Source organism: Budorcas taxicolor, chromosome 9, assembly GCF_023091745.1.
Source record: "Budorcas taxicolor isolate Tak-1 chromosome 9, Takin1.1, whole genome shotgun sequence".
In the NCBI taxonomy this organism is placed as follows: domain Eukaryota; kingdom Metazoa; phylum Chordata; class Mammalia; order Artiodactyla; family Bovidae; genus Budorcas; species Budorcas taxicolor.
Genome location: NC_068918.1, coordinates 35,336,538 through 35,363,939, shown reverse-complemented (window position 1 = coordinate 35,363,939; position 27,402 = coordinate 35,336,538). Strand labels below are relative to the sequence as shown.

Sequence of the window (27,402 nt, the reverse complement as noted above, 5' to 3'; positions counted from 1 at the left end):
TTGTGTTTCTTATGCTGCAATTAAGCGATTTTTCCATTTTTTCTCTGCTTACAGGAAAACAATTTTAACCTAAGTTACAAAATAAGGACTATAAAATAGGACAAGTTTTTGACTAGCCTTGTGAAATGTTAAATCCTAACAGAATAATGTTCAGCAAAACATTAAAGAGCAGCAAAAACTTCAAATAAAATATGTACCTATTACTCAATATTTTGAACTTTAAAATATCAACCAAATGTAAGACTTTTTTAAAAAAACCTCTCTCTTATTTCTTTAGAATGATGAAACACAACGCATGATTAAAAATACAATGTTTACCAGAACTGAATTCACAAATGAAAAACACAGGGCCCCAAAATATAAGAGGGTGACTTCAAAACCATATTTCGGTTTGCTGAAGAGAATGAGTTTCTTATTCTGTTAGTATCAATAACTTATGAAATAGTTAAGTATTAAGCACTTCTGTTTCAAAATATTTTTCCTTACAAGATAATGAAAATATTTTACTGAAGTAACTAATAAATGTTATTTATAAATATAGAATTCTTACGTTACTTCAGTAACAAAGAGGAAAGAAAGAAATGTTCTAATGTTGTCAATTATATTACCTTCAGGAGCAACTGCAGAAGGACAGACTTCTTTGAGGAGATCTCCTAGTGTATGCAACTGTCCATCTGTAGACACAGGTCGAAAAAGCTTCTGAATGAAAGGCCGTTCAGTTGTTGTCTATTTGAGAAATCAAAAAAAGGGTCCAAACAATTAGGTCTCTATTGCTACAAGCTATGAATGAATACATTAGAAATTTAAAGGTGGCATGAGATGCCTTCTGATGCAGATACAGTGTAATCAGAAGCATACAACATCACACATGTGGTATTATGGCTAAAAATGCTTAACACAAACCCAAGAAATCTAACCACAGGAGGCAATAAGGCAAATTCAGAACATGCAGCACTTTAAACACAGCTGACCTGGACACTTAAAAATAGTCAGAGGCAGCAAAAAAAAAGATTGAAAGGGACTGACAAGATATCACAACTAAATACAAAATATAAACTCTGACTGAATACTGGATTGAAGAAAGGAATTTAAAAAGATCAGTTATAAAAGACATTTTTGAAATAACTGGGGAAATACCAGATGAACATTAGATAATATTAGATTAATGATAAATTTCTTAGGGTGGTAGTGTTTATAAGGACAATATCCTTACTGTTAAGAAATTCATGATCAGATGTTCAGGAATTAGGTACCATGATGTCTGAAACCTACAATCAAATGGTTAAGGGAGGGGAGAGAGAGCATGTGTACAGAAAAAGAGACAACAAATGTGAAAAATGTTAATTACTGGTGAATCCAGGTGAAGGCTCTTATATGGTCTTAGTTGTTTTACTATTTTAAAACTTTTCTACAGGTTCAAAAATTTCAAAATAATAGGTACATTTCCTCTGATAATTGTAATTATTAGCACTGTCATAACAGACTGGTAACAACTTCAACATCTTACTCCTTCAAAAAATTACATTTAATTTTCTCAAACTCCCTCTCTAGAAGCACAGCAACGATGATGGAAGCCTTCCTGGGACAGAGCGCAGAGGCTCTGGAGTCAGCCCATCTGTGAGTAACAGCACTGCCGTTATGAGTTCTATGATCTCGCACCCAGTGTCTTTGGAAATTTGGGACATTCCCCATCTCTGAAGTCTGTTCTAGGAATAACAGGAGACCTGTGCCAAGTACTGAACAAATAATAAAGAGAATAACACCCATCATAACTCTTAACTGTCTTTTCATTTTAAAGATGCTAAGTTTTTGTTTTAAGCTTCTTGGAATGAAAAATCATGAAAATCTACAGGAACAGAGTAATACCTTATATTTTATAAGAAAATCATTTCAAATACCTACCCATTAAAGGTAACTTTTTTTTTTGGTCTTGTTTATTTTTAAATCACAGAGGCACATCTCAACTTCTTCAAGATAACTTTAACCAGATTTGGTTAAAAAAAAAAAGAAGAAGAAAACCTGATTTTAAGTATAGACATGAAATAAAATGTAAGAAAAGCTAAATGTGGTGCAAGTATGTGACTACTCCTGGCTTTATACTGTGTGTTCAGTGAATACATAATAAATATCAAAATAGTATTAAAATAATACAGTTGAACGTATATGGAAAGCATGAGAAAAACTAAAATTTAATAAATATGCATTAAATATAACGCAATTCACTTCACTAATGAACCCTTCATTTTTTAGAACTATAACTGAACAGGGAACTCTACTCAATACGCGATAATGGCCTATATAGGAAAAGAATCTAAAAAACAGTGGATTTATGTATATGTATAAATGATTCCCTTTACTGTAGGAAACTAACAGAAAACTGTAGATCAATTATACCCTACTAAAAAAAATTTTTTTTTAAAGTGTGATTGATACCCTTCAATTTAGGAAGCTCATACTTTTCCCACAGGTGAAACTGAGAATATTATGAACAATCAAGGATTCACTATGTGAAGATGATACAGGTTTGAGGAGTTCAGAGAAGAAAGAAATGAATAGGGGACAGCCGTAATCATTTCAAGTAGCCACCACCCACTTAGGGCTTTCTATCTTCCAGGCAATGAAGAGGCTTTTAAGACTTTTTAGCAGAGGAAGTGACGTGATGAAAGAGGCTTTTTTCTGAAGGCTAATGGAAAGCAGCATCGTGTACAATGACTTGGGGAAGAGGTAACATCAGGATGACCGGTGAGAGGCTGTCTGAATGATGCAAGCCTATGCGATGACAACTGGGACTTGAAGGAGAAAAGGACGGCAGGACTGCACCCCCAATACAAAAACTGTTAGAATGTATCATCCATACTCTGGTCTGATAATACTAAGGTTTTCAGCAAAGTCAAATCGTTTCAAGATTCACTTGCTCCTTATTGAGTGACAGAATTATGAGGTGGCTTAGCTATACTAATATACATTATAGTAATTTGAAAACAATATGCTAAACAGGAAAGGCCAAGTAGTCTGAGCTACGTATTAAAAAAACAGCAATTCTCCTCTACTCACCTTCCTAGAAAAAATGGCCTGCAATTTCTCTGTACTTCTCTTTTTTTCAACTCTTTCCCAAAATGGAGCAGTTATAATAAACGTATAACTTCAACAGTCTTTATAATATTATTTGCTTGGGGGAACGATGAAGTTCCAGAACTATTAACATATACTCCAAGTAAATCCTATAGACTGTAACCAAGAAAACTTTCATCAAAGTAAATTTCTGTTTCTCATATAACAAAAAACCTTATTAAAAGACAAAGACCTAAAATACCCCAAACAAAAAATCTAACAATTTTTTGTTTAAATTTTGTTCAAGTGCCTTTAAAAGCTTATATTCTCATTCTTAGAAAACACTCAACTTTGAGAGCTATTTATCTTGAAAACAGAAGCTGGCCACAGACAGATTATGAATTCAAGTACGGTACAGAGGTTCTGAAGGGCAATGGGAATGGAGGGTAAATTCATGCAAATTTCTTAAAGATCTCATTAAACCTAAATTCGAGTTCAGCAAAGACTAAATTATGCTAGGATATATTTAAAAGCTATCTTCATTTTGAATACAGCAAGTATTTTTAAAATACGAAAACTCCATGAACATGAATTCTTTAAACTTTGATTTAGTATACATGAAACCAGACAATATCCACGGTAATCTGAATCCTTGTCTGATAGATAAGAAAGCCACTATAATAGAACTACACCACAACACTTAATCTAGCCATATATCTGTAAATCTGCAAACTATTTTAGGGACTTCCAAGAAACAGAATTACTTTCTCATGAGAAATGACTTGGTAAAGTCATCTTTGAAACGGCCCCTGTTAAGTTTTTCAACTGTTATGTTAGTCCTTTCTTAAAACATCAAATGGAATATAAACCTGGAGTGCTATTGGCTGGCTGTGCCTCAGCCTTTCTCTACTCAGGCACTTTCATCACTGTAATAATAATTCTCCCTTACGTGCAAAAGTTATGCTGTTGATTTACCTTGGAGATAAACTGAACAGAAGCAGCACGAATCAAATTTGTAAAAAATTTTAAGTTAAATTTATAAAATTTTAGTGAATCTAGTTTGAAAACATGCATGAGTATGCTGCTGCTGCTGCTAAGTTGCTTCAGTCGTGTCCGACTCCGTGCGACCCCACAGATGGCAGCCCAACAGGCTCCGCCGTCCCTGGGATTCTCGAGTCAAGAACACTGGAGTAAATGGAGGTTAATATCTGCCCTGCACAGTTTTCAAGTTAATAAAATATGTACACAGTACAACATGCTGAGCCACAAGGGAAGCCCAAGAATACTGGAGTGGGTAGCCTATCCCTTCTCAGGGATCTTCTCGATCCAGGAATCAAACCAGGAATTCCTGCATTGCCAGTGGATTCTTTGCCAACTGTGCTATCAGGGAGGCCCTCATGGTACACGACTGAGCCACATGGTATACACACCCATCTAAATACACACTAAAACACACGCTACAACCACCACACCACCACCACCATGATCAATAGTTTTAGAGCGCTGTAGTGAATTAATACTATCCCAATTTAGCAAACTTGTTTCCTTTCTTTTTAATCTATTTTCTCTAAATTCACTTGTCTAGTTATTAAAAGGTCCAGAATCATGACATTCAGCTTTTATACAGCAAAGTAAAAAAGGCAAAGTCACTTGAGGGCTAAATTCGGAACTAATCTAGAACTTAATACCAAAAGCAAGATCCATGAAAGGAAATATTGATAAATTGGATCTTTATCAACAAAACAAAACAAAACTTTTGCTCTGAAGGTGAAAAGACAAGACTGAAAGAGAATATCTACAAGACTACATATCCAACAAAGTTCTTATATCCAGAATAAGTAAGAGCTCTAAAAGTCCAACAATAAAAAAACACAAAGAATTCAATCAGAAAATAAGCAAAAGATAACAATAGACATTTCACCAAAGAGGATATACAGATGGCAAATAAGCACATAAAAAGATGTTTGACACGTCATTAGTCATTAGGGAAATGCAAATTAAAACCACAATATATGAGTACATATCTACCATAATGTCTAAAATAAAATATAGTAATAATATCAAATGCTGGTGAGCATGTGGAGAAACTAGATCTCTAATACCATTGCTGGTAGAAATGTAAAGTGGTCCAGCTCTTATGGAAAAGAGTAAGGCGGTTTCTTATAAGACTAGACACACATTTAACATATGACCCAGCAATTGTACCCTTTAGTACTCCCAGAGAAATGCAGACTCATGTTCTCAGAAAAACTGTACACAAATGTACAGTTCATACAATTCCAGTGTCATTTAACAGGTGAATGGATAAACTGTTTGTGGTATGCCCATACCACAGAATACTACTCAGTAATAATAATGCAAAAACCTATTAATAATACATGCAACAAACTGCAGGGAGCTCAAGGGAATTACACTGCACATAAAAAGCCCATCTCAGATTACACACTATATAATTCCAGTTATATAATACGGAGTTTGTTACAACTCCATGTGAAGATTATACATGTTAATTCATGTAAAGCATTTAGAAGAATGCCTCAGGTCAGTTTAGTTCAGTCACTCAGTTGTGTCTGACTCTTTGCAATCCCATGAATCGCAGCGTGCCAGGCCTCCCTGTCCATCACCAACTCCTGGAGTTCACTCAAACTCATGTCCACTGAGTCAAGATGGACCATCCAGCCACCTCATCCTCTGTCGTCCTCTTTTCCTCCTGCCCCCAATCCCTCCCAGCATCAGAGTCTTTTCCAGTGAGTCAACTCTTCGCATGAGGTGGCCAAAGTATTGGAGTTTCAGCTTTAGCATCAGTGCTTCCAATGGACATCCAGGACTGATTTCCTTTAGAATGGACTGGTTGGATCTCCTTGCAGTCCAAGGGATTCTCAAGAGTCTTCTCCAACACCACACTTCAAAAGCCTCAATTCTTTGGTGCTCAGCTTTCTTCACAGTCCAACTCTCACATCCATACATGACTACTGGAAAAACCATAGCCTTGACTAGACGGACCTTTGTTGGCAAAGTAATGTCTCTGCTTTTGAATATGCTATCTAGGTTGCTCATAACTTTCCTTCCAAGGAGTAAGTGTCTTTTAATTTCATGGCCACAATCACCATCTGCACTGATTTTGGAGCCCCGCAAAATAAAGTCTGACACTGTTTCCACTGTTTCCCCATCTTTTTCCCATTAAGAATGCCTAATGCACAGTAATTGCTCAATAAGTGCTATTCTGTTATTAAATGTGACTTGACATGCAACAGAAATTTATTAAATACTAACATGTATTTTATATTCAGTTGTAATATAAAATAGGGACTATGATAAGAAGACATATTACTCTTGTTGTCTCCCTGTTACTACATAACATTAGGGCTTATTTTTCTGTTTGAATCATATATAGTATATCAATATGAGTTAGAAATGTTGGTTTGTTAAAAATGGCAAGTTACAGCTGGAAGGATACACATCTGATTCAATGACCATGGAGTCAGTGACTGTAAAGAAGGGGAAGAGTCATATCCATAGTAAAAGGAGATTCTATTCACTGAAAGGAAGCAATTAAAAGCTATGAAAGACAAAAACATAAAAATTCAGAAAGCATACAATTAAAAAAGACACCCAATAGACGCAGGATGATTCACTTGTTTGTGAAACTTCTAAATGCCATTAACTAAAAGGCCAGGGTGGGGTGGGAGGTGGGCTCTTACTGATACATCAGGCAGTACTTGATGATTAAATGGACCCTGTTTGTTAGAATAGCTGGGACAGAATCATCCCAGTAGTAGTATCCAGGTTCAGGATTTTGATCTGAAATATGATCAAAATCCACTTTTCTGAGGATATGAATTTGCACGGTGACAAAGAAGATGGACGGAGTGGATACAAAGGGATATGGATAAACTGTGTGATCTGCATATAGATATGTTTCATTCATTTATTCTTACTTTAACTCATCTCTTTTACTATATCAGGCAGTTATAAAAGGCATTCAGGAGAAAATGAGCAGAGCTTCTGCGATCACAAAAATCTCTGACCAGCCCTGAGTAGCAACTTTAATCCAGCAACTCAAAAATTAGTCCCACTCCCAGTGAGTGCTCACAGCCTCCATCCAGAACCATTTACCCTACATCCTTTCAAATTCTGCTTTCTAGCCAGTTGACAAATCTCCCAATTTCTGATCACATCTTCTTTTCCTGACTGTGATTCCACTTCAGCCCCTTGTCAGTTCTCATCTCTGACTTTACTTCATAGATTCACTTCCTACTTCCTATTTTGAGAGAGTAAGGCTGATTTCATATGCTTTGGGTAAATTCTTGCCTATTCAAGTCAAGCCCAGTCGTCTTAGCAACCAGGCACAATCCTCATGGTTGCCGGATTCCTCCCCCCACATAACCCAGACTCAGACAGTAAAGAATCCAGCCATAACAAAACAAAACAAACATAAAAGAACTATCCCAACAGTAGTACACAGGTCCAGGATCTCTAACAACCAGAGGGCAGGGGCAAATCTATCAGAAATCATCACTCATTAAACATCTACTGAACTTTAATTGTAACACAGTGTTACCGATATATGTATAAGTGATAACAGAAATATGTACAAAGTGCTATGAGAAAATGTAAACCCAGCATAAACTTGGCAGCTAGAGCAAAAACAAAAGTTTTTGCTATAATTGGTGACATAATTTCATTTTATAAGAGTGGAAGACATATCAATAAGTACAAAGTACAATATGCTAAGTGTGGTAGAATGTAATGTACTAAAGTAAAATTGTAGGGAGTTTCCAAAGAAGATGAAAACAAAGTAGAAAACATAGGTCTCCAAGCTTTCATCTTGAAATAGAGTATTTTTTCTTAAAACTGAAAAAGATAAGGACATTTCAGGCAGAGTACAGAAACAATCCTTCCCTTTCATAAGCCCTCTTCCCACTAACGCACACAGAGGCAGATGAAATACAATGGTACCCGTCAGATGTTAGTGGATAAGGGGAGAAAAGTGGGCTACAAATTTAGCATGTAAAGAGTCGAACGTTAAATGCAGTGGATTTAGCAAGGGCTTGGTTGGAATTCTAACTCACAACACAACTGACTGGAAACCTACGGGAAATTACATCAGTCTTGGAAGTATGTTTCTAAATCTGAAAAACAGGAATAATATACATATTTGAATGACTGCTGTAACAATTACATGAGATATACAAAACACCTAGTGCAACAGGTGTTTAACAGTGATTAATTCCCTTCATTCCTCTCTTTAAATCCACAGTTAAATGTGGAGCCAAAGAAAAGTAACGCTATTTAGTCCTTACAGAACCCAAAACATAGAGAATAAAAAATAATTGATATTCAACCATCAGTTGTTCCCTTTGAAGTCTTGTTAATCAGAATAAATATGGGGCACAAAGAAAAAGAAAATAGGGGTTTACACAGGATATGCTGCCAGACTTTACCAACAATGACACATGATGCGTGCTTCAAACTGTCACATGCATATCTGGCCTGAGATATACTCATGCATGTCAAATTTTGCATCACATGCTTTTCAAAAGAAGCCTCATGTTAAAATTAGCTTAAGAATATACACAATTACAATACCTCATTAAGTACAAAGAACAAACCATTTTCAAATGAATGCTTTTAGACCTTTACAGTAAATAGTCCTTTCGATGGTGGGAAGGAGGGGGACAGGGAGACAGCGAGAGGGGAGTCAGGGCCACTTAATCAGACCACTTTTATCCTTCATGTAGGGAAATAGGAGACTTGAAAATAAGCACTTTCTGTAGTTATGCTACCAGAGTCTGAAGTCCACTTTTAATATTCCCGAAAACTCTAAAAAATAATAATTAACATTTGAAAAGCTGTCATTATTATAGTTAGGGACACTTAATCCTCAAAGCAGCAGTGTCTTAATTGAGACTATGATTAAATGAAAGCACCCATCAGAATTATATCCACACATCTGGTTTGAAGTTTATGTCTTGTCTTCTTTAAACTGTTATATTTATTATAATTCTGTCTAGACAATACCAAATATATTTTGCCACATAAATAGTTAAGGCAAATTGTCTTCAAACATAGGCAACAGTGTGTGTTTTCCTCATATCCTTTCATTGAATAAAATGTGTTATAGGGAAGCACCATTTCTCTCTTGCTAAGGCTGAGAGCAATTTGGTGCTGTTTATAAGCTGATTTATAAAATAAGTTATATTGCTTTAAAATGTTTTATTTGAAATTATTAGCAGAGTGGCCAAATGAGAGGCTTCTTATAAAAGTGCTAGGATTGATGTGTTTAGTAATAATTATCTTACTTCTAAGGTTTCTCCTGAAAAATTTCAAAACCATACCTAGGGAATCATAGTTTAAATTTCAGTATCTATAAAAATGTCTTTGCTAATTTTATCCAAAGCCATACTAGAAAGGTAAGCTACTGTAAGAGTAATGGAATAAACTGTTTTTGACTGACGGTTCAAAGGACATGTTTATACACAGATTATTTCTATCTTTATGGTATACTTACATAAAATAACTATGCAGCACTTTTAATTTGTACAAATATAGAAATCAGAGTAGCAAGCAGCAGCATCTGGGTAAAAGAGGTTGTGTCGACCTCAGAATTGAAATTCTGTTCTCCTGATGATCAATCAAGTATCCTTATCCACTAGAAAAGTGTTTCTAAACTTGGGCCAGGAGTGAGTAAAGCACTACAAGACCCTCAGCCCTTTGTGTAAGGTCTGTAGGCTTTATAGTGAAAAGTAAATAAAGTTTATAATATGAAGATGTTGATATTTTTATTTTGATACTAATCATTTAAAACATTTATTCACTGAAGTATCACTGAAAGTAGATTTCATAAATTCCTGTGAGTTTTCTAGAAGTAGCACATAAAAACAAATGATAAATATTTTACAGATCTCACTGTTGAAGTCATATGTTGATTAAGAAATCAAAAAAAAAAAATAGCACTTGACTACCCTAAAAAATATATGAAGAAAAACAATGTAGTAAAACTATACAACTCTTAGAGGAAAACACAGAAGGAAATCTTTACGGCCTTGGATTTGGCAAGGCAACCTGAAAACACAAGCAACCAAAGAGAAAATAAGCTGAACTTAACTAAAATTTAAAATCTTTGTGTTTCAAAGGGCACTATGAAAATGAAAATAAAACCAAATATAGGAGAAAATAAATGCAGATCATGTATCCAATAAAGAATTAGTGACCAGAAGATATACAGAGCTCTTACAACTCAATAATAAAAAGAAAACCCAGTTTAAAAAGAGCAAAGGATTTGAAGATATCCTGCCTAAGATGATATCCAAATGGTCATTAAACATAATGAAAAGATGTTTAACATCATTAGTAATTAGGGAGGGGCAAATTAAAACCAAAATACATATACCCCTTTATACCTCCTAAGATGGCTATAATTAAAATGATAGAAAATAACAAATGTTGGCAAGGATGTAGACAAATTGGAACCCTTATACTTGGTGAGTGAAATGTAAAATGGTATATATACTTTGGAAAGTAATCTAGCAGTTCCTCAAAAGATTAAACACAGAATTACCACATAACCCAGCAATTCCATTCCTAAATATCTACCCAAGAGAACTGAAAGCATATGTCCACCAAAACCTCATACATTAATGCTCATAGCAGCATTTATTCATAATAGGCAAAAGGTAGAAAAAATCCAAACAACCACCAATCAGTGAATAGATAAACAAAAGGTGGTATTTCCAAGCGGTGGAGTATTACTTGGCCATAAACAGGAAAGAACAGAAACGTGCCATAACATTGATGAACCATGGAAATATAATCCAAGTGAAAGCAGCCAGACACAAAAGGCCATATACTTTAAAATTCCATTTACACAAAATGTTCAGAATACACCAATCTTGGGGGTTGGGGAAGAGGGGGAAGACCAGTAGTCACCATGAACTGGAGGGGAGGGGGAATTTGTCATAGGCTGGAAGGAAGGAAGAATGAGGTGTGACTGCTAATTAGGGATGGGGTCTTTCCGGGGTGATAAAAATGTTCTGAAATTACATAATAGTGATGGTTGCACCAACTCTGTGAATATTCTAAAAAATCAATAGCACACCTAAAAGGGTGAACTTTAGGACTTCCACGATGGTCCAATGGTTAAGACTCTGTACTTCCACCACAGGGAGCATGGTTTCAATCCCTGGTTGGGGAACTAAGATCCCACTTGCCTTACAGCAGAACCAAAAAGACAAAAGGATGAATTCTGATATCAAAGTTATACTTCAATGAAGCTGTTATTAAAAAGTCCTCAAAAGGGTGGAAGTAGGAAGAGGCCTTCTAGAGTGATAACACAGATTCATCATAGTCTGATTTATAACTATTTATCATTCTATGTTTATTTCATGAGTTCTTAAGAAACAATAATTATACCCCACCAATTGAAAATTTCCAAATGAGGTCAAGAGCCTCCAAATAATGTTAAAGAAATATCCCTGCCCTCATCAATTCAGAAAAATTATAGATTTTTCTTTAAAAAGTTATAAAGCATCACGGCAATCTTAAAGCTGTTTGTGGGAATTTAAGTAAGTTTCCCTTAATTTGTTTAACTCACTTAAAATTCATGTTCTGATACTTAAAATGAAGTCTCAAGTTTTGAAATTATAAAACCTAGTTTTAAAGTGGATGGCAGTTTACTAAGATGGATTCAGAATTTAACAATAAGGTGTTATATAAAATAGAACTAACCAAATACATACCAAATACAGTGTCTGGATTATAAAAAAAATGTCCTTATTGATCAAGGACAACTGCCCAGCTTGTAGACGCCTTATGTCTACTATTTCTGAGCTTTCCCAGAACCCTCTCCACCAGTCAGGGCAGCAGAGAAACAGCCTCTCCTTCCTTGGAGAAGAACGTCTGATTCCAACCTACATTACCATGACCTGAACAGAAAAGAGGGACTCTTCCTCTCAGTTTCTTGAATTAAGACTTTATGATAAGGAATGATATTCCAAAATGCAGGTCACAGTTTAAGGTACCAATATCATAGTTCAATTTCATTACTAATTACATGGCCTATCCTAAAATTTTTTTTTTTTACTTATAATAACAAGTCCTATCTCCTTCACAAATTCAAATTTTTAGAACACAATATGTGAACAGAGTACTGTCTTTAGAATCCAAAACAGGCTAACATATTCCAACAGAATTTTAGTTTAAGATAATTTTTCAATACTGCCAATACAGCAAGTCAAAACTACAGGTTTCTTTCCACTATGGAGGTTTTAAAATCGCATAAACATTTTCTTACTTAGTAGTAGAGTAAAGCAGTGATTTTTAAAGTAAGGTTCTAAGAGGGCCACAGACAGTAAAGATTAATTCTTGGCTAACTTAGTGACAGCTTATCCATCTGCGAAATGTAAGACTGTGATGAGGCAAAAGAAGATACACTATGGCTAAAAGCTATTGTCACTACACTTATGAACAGTTATCAGCCAAACTACAGCATGAGTGTATTTCAACTTAAAATACAGCTCTATTATGTAAGGAATTTTACCTATCATTCCAAAAGCAGATCATTATTCTCCAGGATTAATTACAATTAAAGGAAACCTTTGCACTGAGCATGAAATAGGATGACATTTAATGTGGATATTGTTAAAACATTCCGAAATTATAAAACTATCCAATTGTATGTGCTATGGCTTCAGAGGGCACGGAAGAAAAAAGGTTTTAAAGCTTTAAAACGATAATGTGTTAGCGGGAAGAACAAATTTGTTAGTTCTACTCCATTAAGGATTCCTTAAGCAACGTAAAAACCAGAGTTCGAGTTACACTTTGATGTGCAGATCCTTTTGAAAGCTACTCTACCCTGTTTTATATGAAGCATCTGTAGCTAAAATGAACACCTAGTGAAGAGTATGAATGCTGCATTACACAAGCAGACGTCAGAACTGTCCCCAGCTGATTCTAAGTCACTTTAAACGTGGATGCAGAGTCAGAAATTAGCTATGGCTTACTTCTTAGAAGTAACAGATAATTACCCTCATCATGATGAAAAGGATTTTAAATGTAAGCTAATAGAGGTATTTTTCCTTTTAAAAAGCTCTGCTTTTAAAAGTAAACTTCAAAACTTTAATTGAAATAGGAAATGCTTTATTACATAGTAAAAACTTTTCAATTAGTGAGGTAGAGAAAAGGGAGGGCTCTGTATAAGAAGAAGGTGGGACAGAAAGATGAAGAAAAAGAAAAATAGAGGAGGAAAAGAAAAGAAAGGAAGGAAAGACTAAAAGGACAGAAGTGCCTAATGAAATATATTATTTCTTTCAAATTTTAAATGAGCAGGACAAACTCTTCTCATCCATGTGAAATGTTTCTCTTATCCAAGTTTTGAAAAATCTGGACAAAATGTTAAGAATACTACATTGGATTTCTGAGTCTTTAGTTCTAAACACATGTTATTTCTTAGTATGTTAATTTTCTACATTTCGAATGTAATAATCATTTACAATGTTTTGAAGACAGATTTAATATGGTGTAACACATGGTTAATGAAGTTCAATAATAAGTAACATTAGTTTGACTTCTCAGAGTTTCATGCACATGAACTCAGCCACACATCTAATATACAAATCATTCCTCAATGAATTCAACAGTCATTTGAAATCCTCACCTTGCTAATTCATACAATTTCACAACTAGTATAATTTTAATTAATTTATGTCATGTACATAACTGTGTCACAACATAGCAGACAGGTGACTTTCATGGAAAGATCACACCCAGCGTAGACGCATGGTCTACTCATATTCAGTTTCCAAATGTAGATCCAATTCTGTGGAACCTAACTGTGATCAAGACTCATCATTCCACTGATAGAGAGCTCTCACTACCCACTACCTGCTTCAAGCAACACACTCAAACAGTAGCTCTTTGAACCAGCACTGACATTCCTTTACCTTTATAGGGTTTTTTTTGGAAACAGACCTTTGAGAGATACATCTTGTTTGAGACAAGATATATTCTGTAAAATGCTCCCAAGGCATCAAAAGACAATGCAATTGACTGTTTATATCAGACTATATTTCTTAACGGAGAATTAACATTTTAATATAGCACAATCCTCTGCAAAAGCAGCAACTTGCTTAGCTAACGATTCAAGAAATTTCAAATATGTACATATCAAGTTCTGCATTTATATGTAATATCAATACAACTGATGTACACACATCAATATATCTATACAAATCTCTGTATTTATATCATCTGCTTAGTACTTGTCTTATTATAAACAACCTGCAAGACTCATGAAGCAAATATATAAACTCCTGCAAAACCTTGACAATTAAAAACAAAATTAAAAAAACATGGGTATGATCTAACAACTAAGACACAAACTTCACCAAAGAGTAAGACACCAGGATATAAAATGCCAAAACAAAATCTTCCAGGCTCAGGCCAGAAATAATAGGAATATTAGCCTTTGTGTTTTTGAATTGGTTTTTCCTTCTAATATTCCTAAACAATCACACATGCATTACCTATTTGAAATTATTAGTAAGCAGTTATTTTAGAAGTATGAGTAATTAGACCAAAAGCAATTCTCATATTTACCCAAAAGAAGGAACCACTACTAAGAATCAAGGCCTAGTAATTCTGTTCTTAACAGACAGGTGGTGTGTCTTCTGGCCTGTTACATGAAAATCATTTATGAGAAGAACAGAAAAAAAAAATCAGAAGGTAGTTTTCACTATTGGAATAGATAAGTGATTAAGCAAATTTTCTTACACCATGAAATTGTCAACAGATTAAATGATCACCCTACAGAGCATCATTTCTGGACGGTAGCATTCTCTGAGATGCAAACAAACTGAAAGAAAAATGTGATAATGACACACACACAGATGATCTGGGTCTTGGAAATCTTTTTGAAAAGTAAGGCTGAAGAAATAAACATTCTTTAGACAGGGACTGAGCTTAGCATCTACCAAGACTTCACTAGGCCAGAAGTAAATCAAGAAACTAAAACCCATGTCAGTTAGAAAAAGATGGGAAGGCTATATAATAAATCTACTCATTAAAGCAGCTGATAACCATCCTCAGGTATAGCTTAACCATAGAATAGGGTGACAATTCCTCCAAGAAACTCAAATATTAACTGTAATATGAGGTGCCTTAATAAACCAAGGAGTAAACAATTTGATAATATTTTCTTTAAAAAAATTACACACTAAGGTCTTATTTTGTGATATGAATACCACTGAACACTTAGGTATGAAACAGCTCTATTTTCATTTTAGCCAAATTATCATTTTTTGTCTGTCAGTTAACCTAAGCTTTTTTCAAATTGACTAGTTGGAGTCTAATTCATTTTTACCATGTCTACTCATATTCTCAGAGTGTTAAAGGAAAGTTGAAATTATGGAAAGGAAAGAATGAGAAAGAAAATACACACCAATAACTGCAAGTAAGGTTAATTTTTACATATATTAGAATACCATAATAAAATATAAGGATCTTTGCAAAGGGATCTAAAAAATCATTTTTAGTGAAATAATTAAGACCATCTTATCACAATCTATCTTTTAAAAATAAGATATTTAATATTTCAGTTCTTAAAATTATCCCATAGTACTACATGCTTAAGCAGGAAGAGAGAAGTTCATTCCATCCCTAAATTTGAGAATTTGTGTTTTAATGTGCTCACTAAAAACTGCTTAATTGGTAATTTGAAAAATAACATTCTCTAAATAAAAGAGAAAGAAAACCACACAACTTTAACTATCTGTTTCAATCTCTTCACACTAAAGGGAGGATGTCATGTTTTTACTTTCTGTCCATGCATTTTCTCGACTAGAAGAAGAAGAAGAAAAAAGGCAGAAAACAAAAGAAAGGGTGGAGTAATAAGAAGCCTGATGTGCGTAAAAACTGGAAAATAGTCTCAAATGGAAAGTTGTGATAGAAAGGAGTAAGAAAATAAAAGTAATGAGCTTAACAAAGTACCAAAGGGACAGTGATGAAGGGTGAGAGCTTTGCAGCCAGACTGCCTGGGTTCAGACCCCAGCTCTTCCACTTACTAAGTAATCCTGGGCAATTTTCAATCATCAATTAATTACTTCATCCACACAATGGGGACAGTACCAGCATATGTCCCAGAGGACAGTAATGAGGAATAAATGAATGAATACATGTAAAATAGTATTTCAAATAGTACCTGCACACAAAGTACTCAATAAATGTTAGATATTGTTGTTGTCTACAGCTTACCTTAATTACCAGCAATCTTTTGTATTCTTGAAAATAGTAAATGAAACAATGACCTAGCTAAGTGTAACAAATTAATAAGAAAATACAGACTTCATTTAATAATAACTAGTAGTTTCCGACTTTACTTTCACTTTTCACTTTCATGCACTGGAGAAGGAAATGGCAACCCACTCCAGTGTTCTTGCCTGGAGAATCCCAGGGACAGGGGAGCCTGATGGGCTGCCGTCTATGGGGTCGCACAGAGTCGGACACAACTGAAGCAACTTAGCAGCAGCAGCAGTAGTCTGCGATAATACTATTAATTTGCATGCTTTAACTTCTCTAACAATAAATTAGGGACAACATTTGCCATTATATTATCTGTGCTACTGTGGAATTAAAGGACTTCGCTGGTGGCTCAGATGGTAAAGAATCTGCCTGCAAAGTAGGATTCGACCCAGCTGGGAAGATCCTCTGAAGAAAGAAATGGCAACCCACTCCAATATTCTTGCCTGGGGAAATCCCATGGACAAAGGAGCCTGGTGGGTGACAGCCCTGGGGTCACAGAAGAGTTGGATACAACTCAGTGACTAAACAAAACAAAAACACAAATGCTTTAAAAACAAAACAGCGTATCATCAGCATCAAAAACTTTCCATTCCTATACAAGACAATTAAAAAAACACAACCCACCAAATAAGTTTGTCATTAATCGTTGCTTTCGTTTTTCAAAAATCCACATAAGAAGCAATTTAAGTCGAAAACGATCTCAGAGAATAGTAGGCAGCTTACTAAGGGCAATCAAAACTTGCTGTGTTGGGCTGCCCCCTACAGGCCTCAATGCATCAATTTCTTTCAAAAGGTATCTAAGGGGGTATCACTGGAATCTTATATTAAAAATATTAATTCTAAACCAAAGCATTATTCATTTATTGATTCTAGCAGGAAAAAGTCTCTGAGAAATATTTATAAAGATACAGAGAGAAATGAAACAACTCCTTGACCTTCAGGAATTCCCAAGGTTACATCTTACAGAGAAATTGTACACAGACTTTAACAGATCCATGGTGAAATACTGCAAAAGAGCTTAAGAAATGCCTATATTACAAATTCTGTGTGTAGAAAAAATAATCAGGCTGGGAATGCAAGATTCAAGTTCTACTTCTGTTTCTGCCATTAAATATCCAATTGAACATTTGGGTAAGAGCTCTGTGCAAGCTATCTGTTATATTTCTAAAATTAGGGGGTTACATGAGATGATTCTTCAGGTTTCTTCCTAATGTACACACTTGCCATAATAAAAAGTAGAAGGGAATGCTTTAAAACAAAATTCAGAGAAAGAGAAAATAATTTATACATGGTGTGAAAGATTGGGGCACATATGGAGAAATCAAGGAAGACTTCTTGGGGGAAATGACATCTGAGCTGAGTTACGAAGCACTTTGGAAGTAGAGGCTATTCCTAAGAGGAATGAACAGAGCAAGAAAATTTTTAAAACATTCAAGTTTTGGGGATTAAAGACCTAAATGAAAGAAACAAAACTACAAAACTTTAGAAGGAAATGCACTTTGTATTAGGCGAAGTTTTCTTAGATATGACAATATGAAAGCATAAGCAACAACAACAAAAAGACCTGGACTTCATCAGAATGAAAAACTTCTGTGTTCAAATGACACGACCAAGAAAGTAAAAAGACAGTCCAAAGAACGGGAGTAACTATTTACAAAGCAAATATCTAGTGAAGGTCTAGTATTCAGAATATATAAAATATATTCACTGTATGACTGAGTGAAGTCGCTCAGTCGTGTCCTACTCTTCGCAACCCCATGGACTGTAGACTACCAGGCTTCTCTGGTAGTCCATGGGATTCTCCAGGCAAGAATACTGGAGTGGGTTGCCATTTCCTTCTCCAGGGGATCTTCCCAACCCAGGGATTGAACCCAGGTCTCCCGCATTGCAGGCAGATGCTTTACCCTCTGAGCCACCAGGGAAGCCGGGGCTTCCCTGATAGCTCAGTTGGTAAAAAATCCACCTGCAATGCAGGAGACCCCGGTTTGATTCCTGGGTCGGGAAGATCCGCTAGGCTACCACCTCTAGTATTCTTGGGCTTCCCCTGTGGCTCAGCTGGTAAAGAATTTGACTGCAATGTGGGAGACCTGGGTTGGATCCCTGGGTTGGGAAGATCCCCTGGAGAAGGGAAAGGCTACCCACTCCAGTATTCTGGCCTGGAGAATCCCATGGACCAGGACATGGCTGAGCAACTTTCACTTTCATATTCACTATATATATATATATATATATATTCACAAGTCAATAGTGAAAAGACAACCCTATTTATTTATTATTTTTTTTAAAGACAACCCAATTTAAAAATAAGCAAAGAAAAGATATTTCTCCTAAGGAAATATACAAATGGTCAGTAAGTACATGAAAAGATGCTCAGTATCATAAGCAGTAGTAGTTTAATCACTAAGTTGTGTCCGCTTCTTGCAACCCCACAGACTTGTAGCCTGCCAGGCTTCTCCGTCCATGGAATTCTCCAGGCAAGAATACTGGAGTGGGTTGCCTTTTCCTTCTCCGGCTCAGTATCATTAGGGAAATGCAAATCAAAATCATAATGAAATATCCCTTCATAGCCACTCAGGATGACTAATCAAAAAGGCATATAATAACAAGTGTTGGCAGGGACACAGAGGAACTGAAATTCTCACTCATTGCTGATAGGAACATGAAATGGTGCAACTGATTTGGAAAACAGTACAGCAGTTCCCCAAGAGGCTCAGCATGGAGTTAGACTGACCCACCATTTTCACTCCTAGGTATACACTCAGGAAAACTAAAAACATACGCCCACTGTCAAAATTTGTACATGAATGTTCATAGAAAAATAACAGCTCTAAAGTGGAAACCAGCCAAATATGCATCAACCAATGAATGGATAAACAAAATGTGATATATCCATACAAAGGAACATTGGTCATAAAAAGGAATGAGGTACTGCATGCTACAAGACAGATGAGACTTACATCACATGAAAGAAGGCAGACACAAAAAGACACATGTAATATGATTTCATTTATATGTCCACATAGCACATTCACAGAGACAGAAAGTAAACTGGTGGTTGCAAGGGGCCAGGGGAGAAGGGAAGAGAAGTGACTGCTAATGGGTATGGAGTTTCTTTTAGAGGTGATGAAAACGTTTTGAAACTAGACAGTAGTGATGACTACACAACTGTAAAATGCTAAAACTGTCCCTTTAAAAGGGTGAATCTTACGGTCTGCGAACTATATCTCAAAAAAATAACCCATTAGACTATTTGATCATAAGATTTTGTGGTGTGGAACCATAAAAGACCCTGAATAGCCAAAGCAATCTTAAGCTGAGCAAAACTGGAGGCATCACACTCTCTGACTTCAAACTGTATTACAGGTCTATAGTAATCAAAACAGTATGGTACTGGCATAAAAAGAGACACACGGAACAATGGAATAGAACAGAGAACCCAGAAATAAACCCACAGACACGCATACGGTCAATTAATTTATGACAAGAGATCAAAGAATACACAATGGGGAAAGGACAGTCTTTTCAATAAATAGTGCTGGGAAAACTGAACAGTCACATGCAAAAGAATGAAACTGGACGACTATTTTATACCATTCACAAAATTTACTCAAAATAGATTAAAGACTTGGATGGATGTAAGACCTGAAACCATAAAGCTCTTAGAAGAAAACTGAGCTCGTAGATACCAGTAAGCGGTAAGAAACGTGGTGAGCTGCTTGACAGGGTCATGCAAATAATTTCTTTGGATCTGTCACCAAAAGCAAAGGCAGCAAACAGCAAAAAGAAAAGATTGTTGGACTCTTATTTTTTTAATCTCTTAAAACTCAACACCCCCAATTAATTCTTCATTAACTGAACAAACCTATGTCTGCAAAACATTCATCTCATATTCAACTGCTAAAGTCTCAATACATATTCATGCTCTTGCAAAAAAGAGATTCTTTTAGAATATATGCACATGTATATACCACACAGAGCTAGATCTGCACGCTAGTCCTTGCTCCACTGCTAACTAGCTTTGTGTCCTTTATCTGTTCATTAACTTCCAGCTTAGAAGAGACATTAATATTTGCTCTGTCCACACAAAGGTGTTGTGAAGATCAAAGTATTTCACAAAACATAAAGTGCTGCACAAAAATAATTTATGACTGTATTTTCATACAGCTCTGTTCCACCTTAGAGCAACGGCAGAGAATGATAGAGAATAGTAGAGAATTGTGTGTGTGCATGCTGTATCACTTCAGCCATGTTCAGCTCCTTGCAACCCTATAGACTGTAGCCTGCCAGGCTCCTCTGTCCACGGGATTCTCCAGGGAAGAATACTGGAGTGGGTTGCCATTTCCTTCTCCAGGGGATCTTCCTGACCCAGGGACCAAACCCATGTCTCTTAGGTCTCCTGCACTGACAGGCAGGTTCTTTACACCAGAGCCTCCTGGGAAGCTCAATGATACTTTACTCAACAGAAAATCCAGCCCAGAATTCTACAGTAAAATGTATGGTATGAATGTTACAGTCTAATTTATTAAGAGACCAGAATGGCCACCACCTTCATAGATAATGAGAACTTCCTTAGCTTGTTATACATAGTTTGTGTGTTTTGTGAGCACCTATTATGTGCACAGCATTGTGAAGGGAACAAAGATACAAGCACAGTACAGAGGCTTGGCTGCTTCTTTGCATTTACTGAAGAAGAAATTCTCTTTAGATGTTTAATAAATGTTTAAAATACTTTGTAAAGAAATTAAATTAACTTCATAAGCTGTATCTCTACAGAAAGGTGAAAATGAATGATATGCCTTCAACTTGCAAGTTATCATTTTTTAAATGTTGTCTTCACTTGGATCAGAAGTGAAGTTACTTTGAGAACTGATCATCCATTCTATACTTTCTTGTCTTTACATGTGAAATACAAGTCCTGTTTTTAAGCACAGGTGTTTCATTGTAGTATGCTACCACCACAACTAGGGCATGAATTTAGCATTATACCTTGCCCCGAGAATTACTGCTATAAATTCTTTACATGAAAAAATAGCATAATAACAATTATATGTGGAGAGGATTCTGGGAGCATGGAAGCTTAATGGTTCCCTTTCTTCCTTCTATTCCCAAATCTGTCTCCTAACAACAAAGTGGCTCTCTGAGCTAAAGCAACTACTAGAGAGAGCAAGCAGGCAAGATCTGCATGGGGGAACTACAAACCTCTACAATATTTCCCCTCTGGGTGGACATGAGCCTAAGGACCAATGAGTTTACAGATCCCAAAGGCTAAGGGAAAAGCTGGGGAAAAGGCTGATTACTGCTAGTAACATTATTATTTAACACAGTCTTGGCAACACAATACTAACAATGCAATGCCGCAAGAACAAGAGATAGCTGACAAAATGGTGGGAAGAGGGGTTTCTTGTGTGTTTTTTTGGTTGATGACATAAATAAATATCTAGAAATGGAAATGAAATAAAGAAAAACAAAATCTAAAAAAACACCTAGAAATAAATTTAAAAGAAAGACAAAGGCCCTCCTGGAAAACCTAAAACCAAATCTGAATAAGAAAAATGTACTGTGTTCTTATGTGGGAAGATTTAATGACATAAAAAGGTGAATTTTACCAAAATTAAAATGGAAATGTATTTCCATTTATTAACCATGAAAAGACTGGAAAAAACGTAAGCAGTGAATTGCCCCAGCAAATATCAGAACATTAAAATCAAATAAAAATAATACTGCCATAAAAATAAACAAATAAACCAATGGAATGGAGGAGGAAATTCAAAACCAGATCCCTGCAGTCAAGCTATTTTAATGTAAAGCAGAAGTGGCACTTTTATCTAATAGGAAAAGAATAGTTTATATCAGGAATCAATACACTACAGCATGCAAGCCAGACTGTGCCTTTGTCCTGATTCTGGAGATAGAGATTTAATTGGAACACAGCCATGTCTGTCAATTGCAAGTTGTCTATGGTTGCTTCCAAGCTACAGAACTGTACAACTGCAACAGAGACCATTTGCTCTACAAAGCTGAGAATATTTATTTTCTGATTCTCTAAAGAAAAAAGTGTGCCCACCCTTAGTTTATATAATAAATAAACTCACTACAGCTAGCTATCACCTGGAAGAAAATAAGGCTGTATGCCTGTATCTCATACAGCACATAAAAATAAGTTCCAGATGAGTTAAAGAGTTACATATTAAAAACCAATCTTACAAGCTAGGTAAAACTATGTATAACCTGCAGGTGTATGGGGAGGGGCCTTCTTAACAAAGAAAGAAATCCATATATGACTAAGAAAAAGATATATTAATAATTGGGCATATAAAGCATTAAAAACCTTTTTTTTACAGAAGATACTATAAAAATCAAGATGAATTTTAAAGTTGTGGTTATATTTTACAGTGTTTGATAGAAAATGGTTAATATCTATAAAAATAATCTTTTGTAAAATAACAAGATAAATAACCCAAAAGAAAAATAAGCAACATATTTACTTTGCCCCCAACTCTGTGCTCAAGAGCAACAGGCTGTCCTCATACTTACATCCCCTCTGCCTACAGAAGTCCTCTCATTACTCTTCGCCTACCTAATTCCATCCATTTGTCAGACCTCAAAAGACAGGACTTTTCATCAAAGAAGTCTCTGCCCTACTAAAACAGATCAAATTCCCCTCAGCGGAACTAGCCTTTATTGCACTATATACCTCTCCTTCACAGCACCAATCACAGTTGTGATTTAAAATCTGATTGTACACTTATTTCTTTTATTCTTTTATTATAAATTCTTAAAGGGTGATGTACCATGTTAATCACCACTTGTATCCCCTGTGCACAGTACAAGCACAGCATGCAAATATTTGTGAACAAATGAACTTGGTGAATGATTAGAAGAATGAGACAACTTTTTCTTACATGCAGCATACCGGCAGATAACACTTAGAAACCCACTGCTTCTTGAAAAACAGAAATTATGTGCCTAATTTTCACACTACAACCTAAATATCAATGCCTGAGGACATCACAGTCAGTTTACAAATCTTTTTCATAGATACCCTCATTAATGACATCTGTTTATGTGCTAGGCTAAATAACATTTTAGTTACATTTCTGAGGCATTTCCTGCCATTAACCTCATCTCTAGAATACTAGTTAATATGAAGCACCTGGATTTCAGGAACACAGACCCGAAACACACACACCAAACCAAAGTGTTATGTAAATGACAGAAATGACACATTCTGGTCAATAATGGATATCCAAACTACTTTTGGTCCTATTTTACTTTTACCACTAAAATTCTGTCATTGGATGACAGTCATTCTGAGCCCACTGACAATCACATCACAGATGAAGAAGAACTAAACTTTTCCAACAATCTGCACGAAAGTCAACCTTTAAAGAATGTTCATAGTTAGGGATTTTCTAGGTTTGGTCAAAGTGGACTTCATGGACTTCACTTTATGTGATAATTATGTCTTGAAAATTCTGTAAACTTAATTTTTAGGAAGAAAATAATATTTTGTTTGTAAGTCTCACTTAGGTCTGAATTCTAGTCTTCACACTTTTTATATGTGTGCCCCTCGGCAAGTCATTTAGAATTCCTCAGCTTCAGCTTCCTCATGTGGGAAATCAGATAAAGATCCCTACCTCATAAGACAGTTGTGAGGCCTCCAAAGATGAAATGAACCTCAGTCAAGTATACTCACTGTCCTTCCCTTTTTATCCCCTGCTATACAGGAATTCTGTTAGAATTCTAAACAAAGAAAAAAAGTTTAGCGAAATTATGCCCTTTGTTGGTCTTATTAATAAACCTGGATTTCCAGGTTTTATTCAAATTTACTAATTTAAGGTCTCAAACAGTACAGAGATCTATTAGTATATTAAACAAATGAAAGGTGCAGATTAATAAAAATGCCACATATATTAAAAGCTACACTGAATCAATGGACTATCCCAATCATACAAATTAAAGAGCTATATATAAGGGAGTCAATAGCAGAAATCTGGCATTATCTTTAGATCATATAATCTAGGAAAACAGCAGATCCCATCTTCCTTTGGTCAAGGTATATATGAAGACTCAAAAATATACAATAGGGAAATGGAAAGAGCCAGCCAACAGACAATGGGCAAAAACTGAGACTCCTAAATTTTTATATTCACTTATGCATCTCACGTCTAAAATTTTAATCAAGTTCAAAACCAAACCAGCTAGAGGTAAAGCCAACAGCAAAGTTTCGTAGGTCAATAAAGAGTTCTGATAAAACCCTCAGGCTCTGTCTCCACCTGCTTGAAGAAAAAGTGCCACTGCCATGAGTAAGTAAAGAACAGGCAGCAAGCTCTGCCCTAACAGAGTCCCCACCTGGCAACCAGGATTTGTCAATCAAATTTTGAGAATTCTCTAGCTTCCCACTTTCTGTCTAATTATAGAAGTTTATGAAAACCATTCTCTCTCACATGTACACATTCTCTTTCTCTTTCCCTCTCTTTCACATACATTCTAAGTATCATTGTATTTATGACATGGCAGTAAGAGGTATGGACACATCTGATCATTTTCCCCAGAAAAGAATGGTAAATGAGAAAGAGAAGATCTACATTCTGTACATCTGCACTATTATTCTAGCAACTGTAATCCTACAATTCCTACGTTAGGTAATAGTAATACCCACTTTCCCTAAAGGAGCTTCAAGCATTTGCAATCTATAGTTAAATACACATGCTGAAACTGAACTATCCAATAAGTGCTGGGAGGTATCTATCTCAAATTAGTTTCGGAGCTCCTGTTTTTTGGAAATGTCTTTAGAATCTCTATTTTATTCAACTAAATTCCACAAATAAGGTACTTTGCTAGGCTTTAGGTATGCCTTATGGTATGTTACTATGGCGCTCACGGTACAATAGTCCGAAACAACTATTAATGACTGCTGAATGATTTAATGAATTTTCAAGATGAACCATTTAAGAAATTATTTTAAAGTCATACAAACAGTGACATAAAGGAAAGAACTATGTTTACTATAAAGCTGATAAATTTGCTCTGAAACCAGGAGTAGAAAACATTTTAAAAAGAACATCACTGATACAATTAGATAAACCTGTAATATGGCTTCTTTAAAGAACAATTCCAACCAGATGTATAAGTTCACTCAGTTATGCCTTTTTCGTTTTATTGATGAGGAAACGAAGGCCCAGCAAGACTGAGGAAGCACCTGTGGACACAGAGCTAGTCAGTGTCATTTCTCTCACAGAGCCTTAGGGGCCTCCCTTCCAGTGCAGTGCTGGAATTCAGGGGTGCATATAATGCACTGTTTTTTCCATGCAACCCTTCCAACAGCTCTCTTCCACTTGCTCCTACTAGTCTCCAACCATTTTAATTAACTCTAAAAGTTTTTTCTTCAGCTATTACAACAGCACTATCCTTACTAAAGGCAGCTAGCTTTTTCAGTTTTGGATTATTTGAACTATAATTTTTTTTTTCCGCTTTAGAATTATGAAATCTTTGGTGCTTTAATACTGTAAGATTCAATTAAATACCTGTGAAGCACTTATAGTGTACATAATAACACTGTACACAGAATCAAAAAGGAAAAAAGAAAAAAGAAACCCTAACCTTGCCTTCAAAGATACCACTAGCATGCTGAAAGTATTAGTGTATCCAGAGTGCTAGCTAGATCAAGAACTTCCTAACCTGGGCAAATCACTGAACCTGTCTTGGCCTAGATAAAGAGTAGTTCTACAAACTGTGCTTTAGAATTCCCATAAATATGTGACACTACAACTACTGACCCTAGGAAGACAGAGTCAAGCCACCGGAGTCAATCTCACTTGTCCCCATCCACACCATCCCAGTTCAACCCCAAAGTAGGTTCCCGTGTTCAAAAAAAAAAAGGAGAAATCCATTCAGAAAACATAAGGACCACTCTTAAAATTCTGTAATAGGCCGTTACTGCTTTTAATCTGTATTTTTAACACCAATATCTATATTTGTGATGGTGAAGACATAGCCTTTTCCTATGAGACTTATACACCACATAAAACATCCTACCCACCTGAAGTACTATTGTTGCTGTGTTGTGCTTAGTTGCTCAGTTGTGTCCAACTCTTTGCAACACCATGGACTGTAGCCCACTAGGCTCCTCTGTCCATGGGGATTCTCCAGGCAAGAATACTGGAGTGGGTTGCCATGCCCTCCTCCAGGGTATATTCCCAACCCAGGGATTGAACTCAGGTCTCCCACATATACTTAGTCCATAAAATCTTACTCAATTCCAGCTTTTCTCTTTGGGATAACCAAAGCATATCATTCTAGTTCTATAAAACCACTCTGGAAGTTTCTCTTGCGGAATGTCTAAGCAATCAGTACCAATTCGTGTAATAAGAGAGTTTTTCTCTTAATACAAACACGCAGACCTCCTGCCGCCTTTTCCCACGTTACTTTACACAAGCACAGGCACTGTCCTGTTTGCCCGCTGTTGAGCGTGACAGGTGCAAAGCTGTTCTACCTCTCCTGTGCCATACCTGAGATTCTCCCATGCCAGTGGCAACACTGCTCCCTGTCCTTTTCCTTAACAGGTCTCCGAAAACCTCTTCCTCCACTGGATTAACCTTTACTGATTGATCCCAACCCTCAACTGCCTTGCTCCATCAGTGACTTTCCTTCTTATTTGATAAACAGCATTCTTCCATAAAATAACCTAAACTTTTCTTTTGTCTTTGCCTTCCGATTACTTCACCAATTCTTTATTGCACTGTGGATGATCCATGGCTTATGATACACTGTCTTTAGTTTTCACTAAGTGACACATTAGGAAGCAGTTTTATTGAAACTATTATTGTGTTTCTAACTATAGGTGAGGTATAAAGGATATTGCCCCGTTCCCTCTAAATGTGGTCACATGAGAAATTTCTTTCCTATGTGTGGCACCCAAGAAAAGTTAGCTTCTCTGATACCCTAGTAAATTTTCATCATATATAAAATGAAAAAAAAATCATATCTCATCACATTTCTTTCTCCCTTGCTCTGGCTGCAAAGAAGCTTTGGGTCAAATTTACAAGTCAATTT

At 35.9% G+C, this 27,402-nt stretch overlaps 1 protein-coding gene across 1 annotated transcript in view; it reads right to left on the bottom strand.

Annotated features, from left to right (window-relative positions):
• ATG5 (autophagy related 5) overlaps positions 1 to 27,402 on the bottom strand; it is a 114,553-nt gene that overhangs the window by 15,761 nt on the left and 71,390 nt on the right. Inside the window, exon 7 of the mRNA XM_052646030.1 lies at positions 609 to 726. Within this exon, the coding sequence (XP_052501990.1) occupies positions 609 to 726 (118 nt within the window). The remainder of the gene's footprint in view (positions 1 to 608; positions 727 to 27,402) is intronic.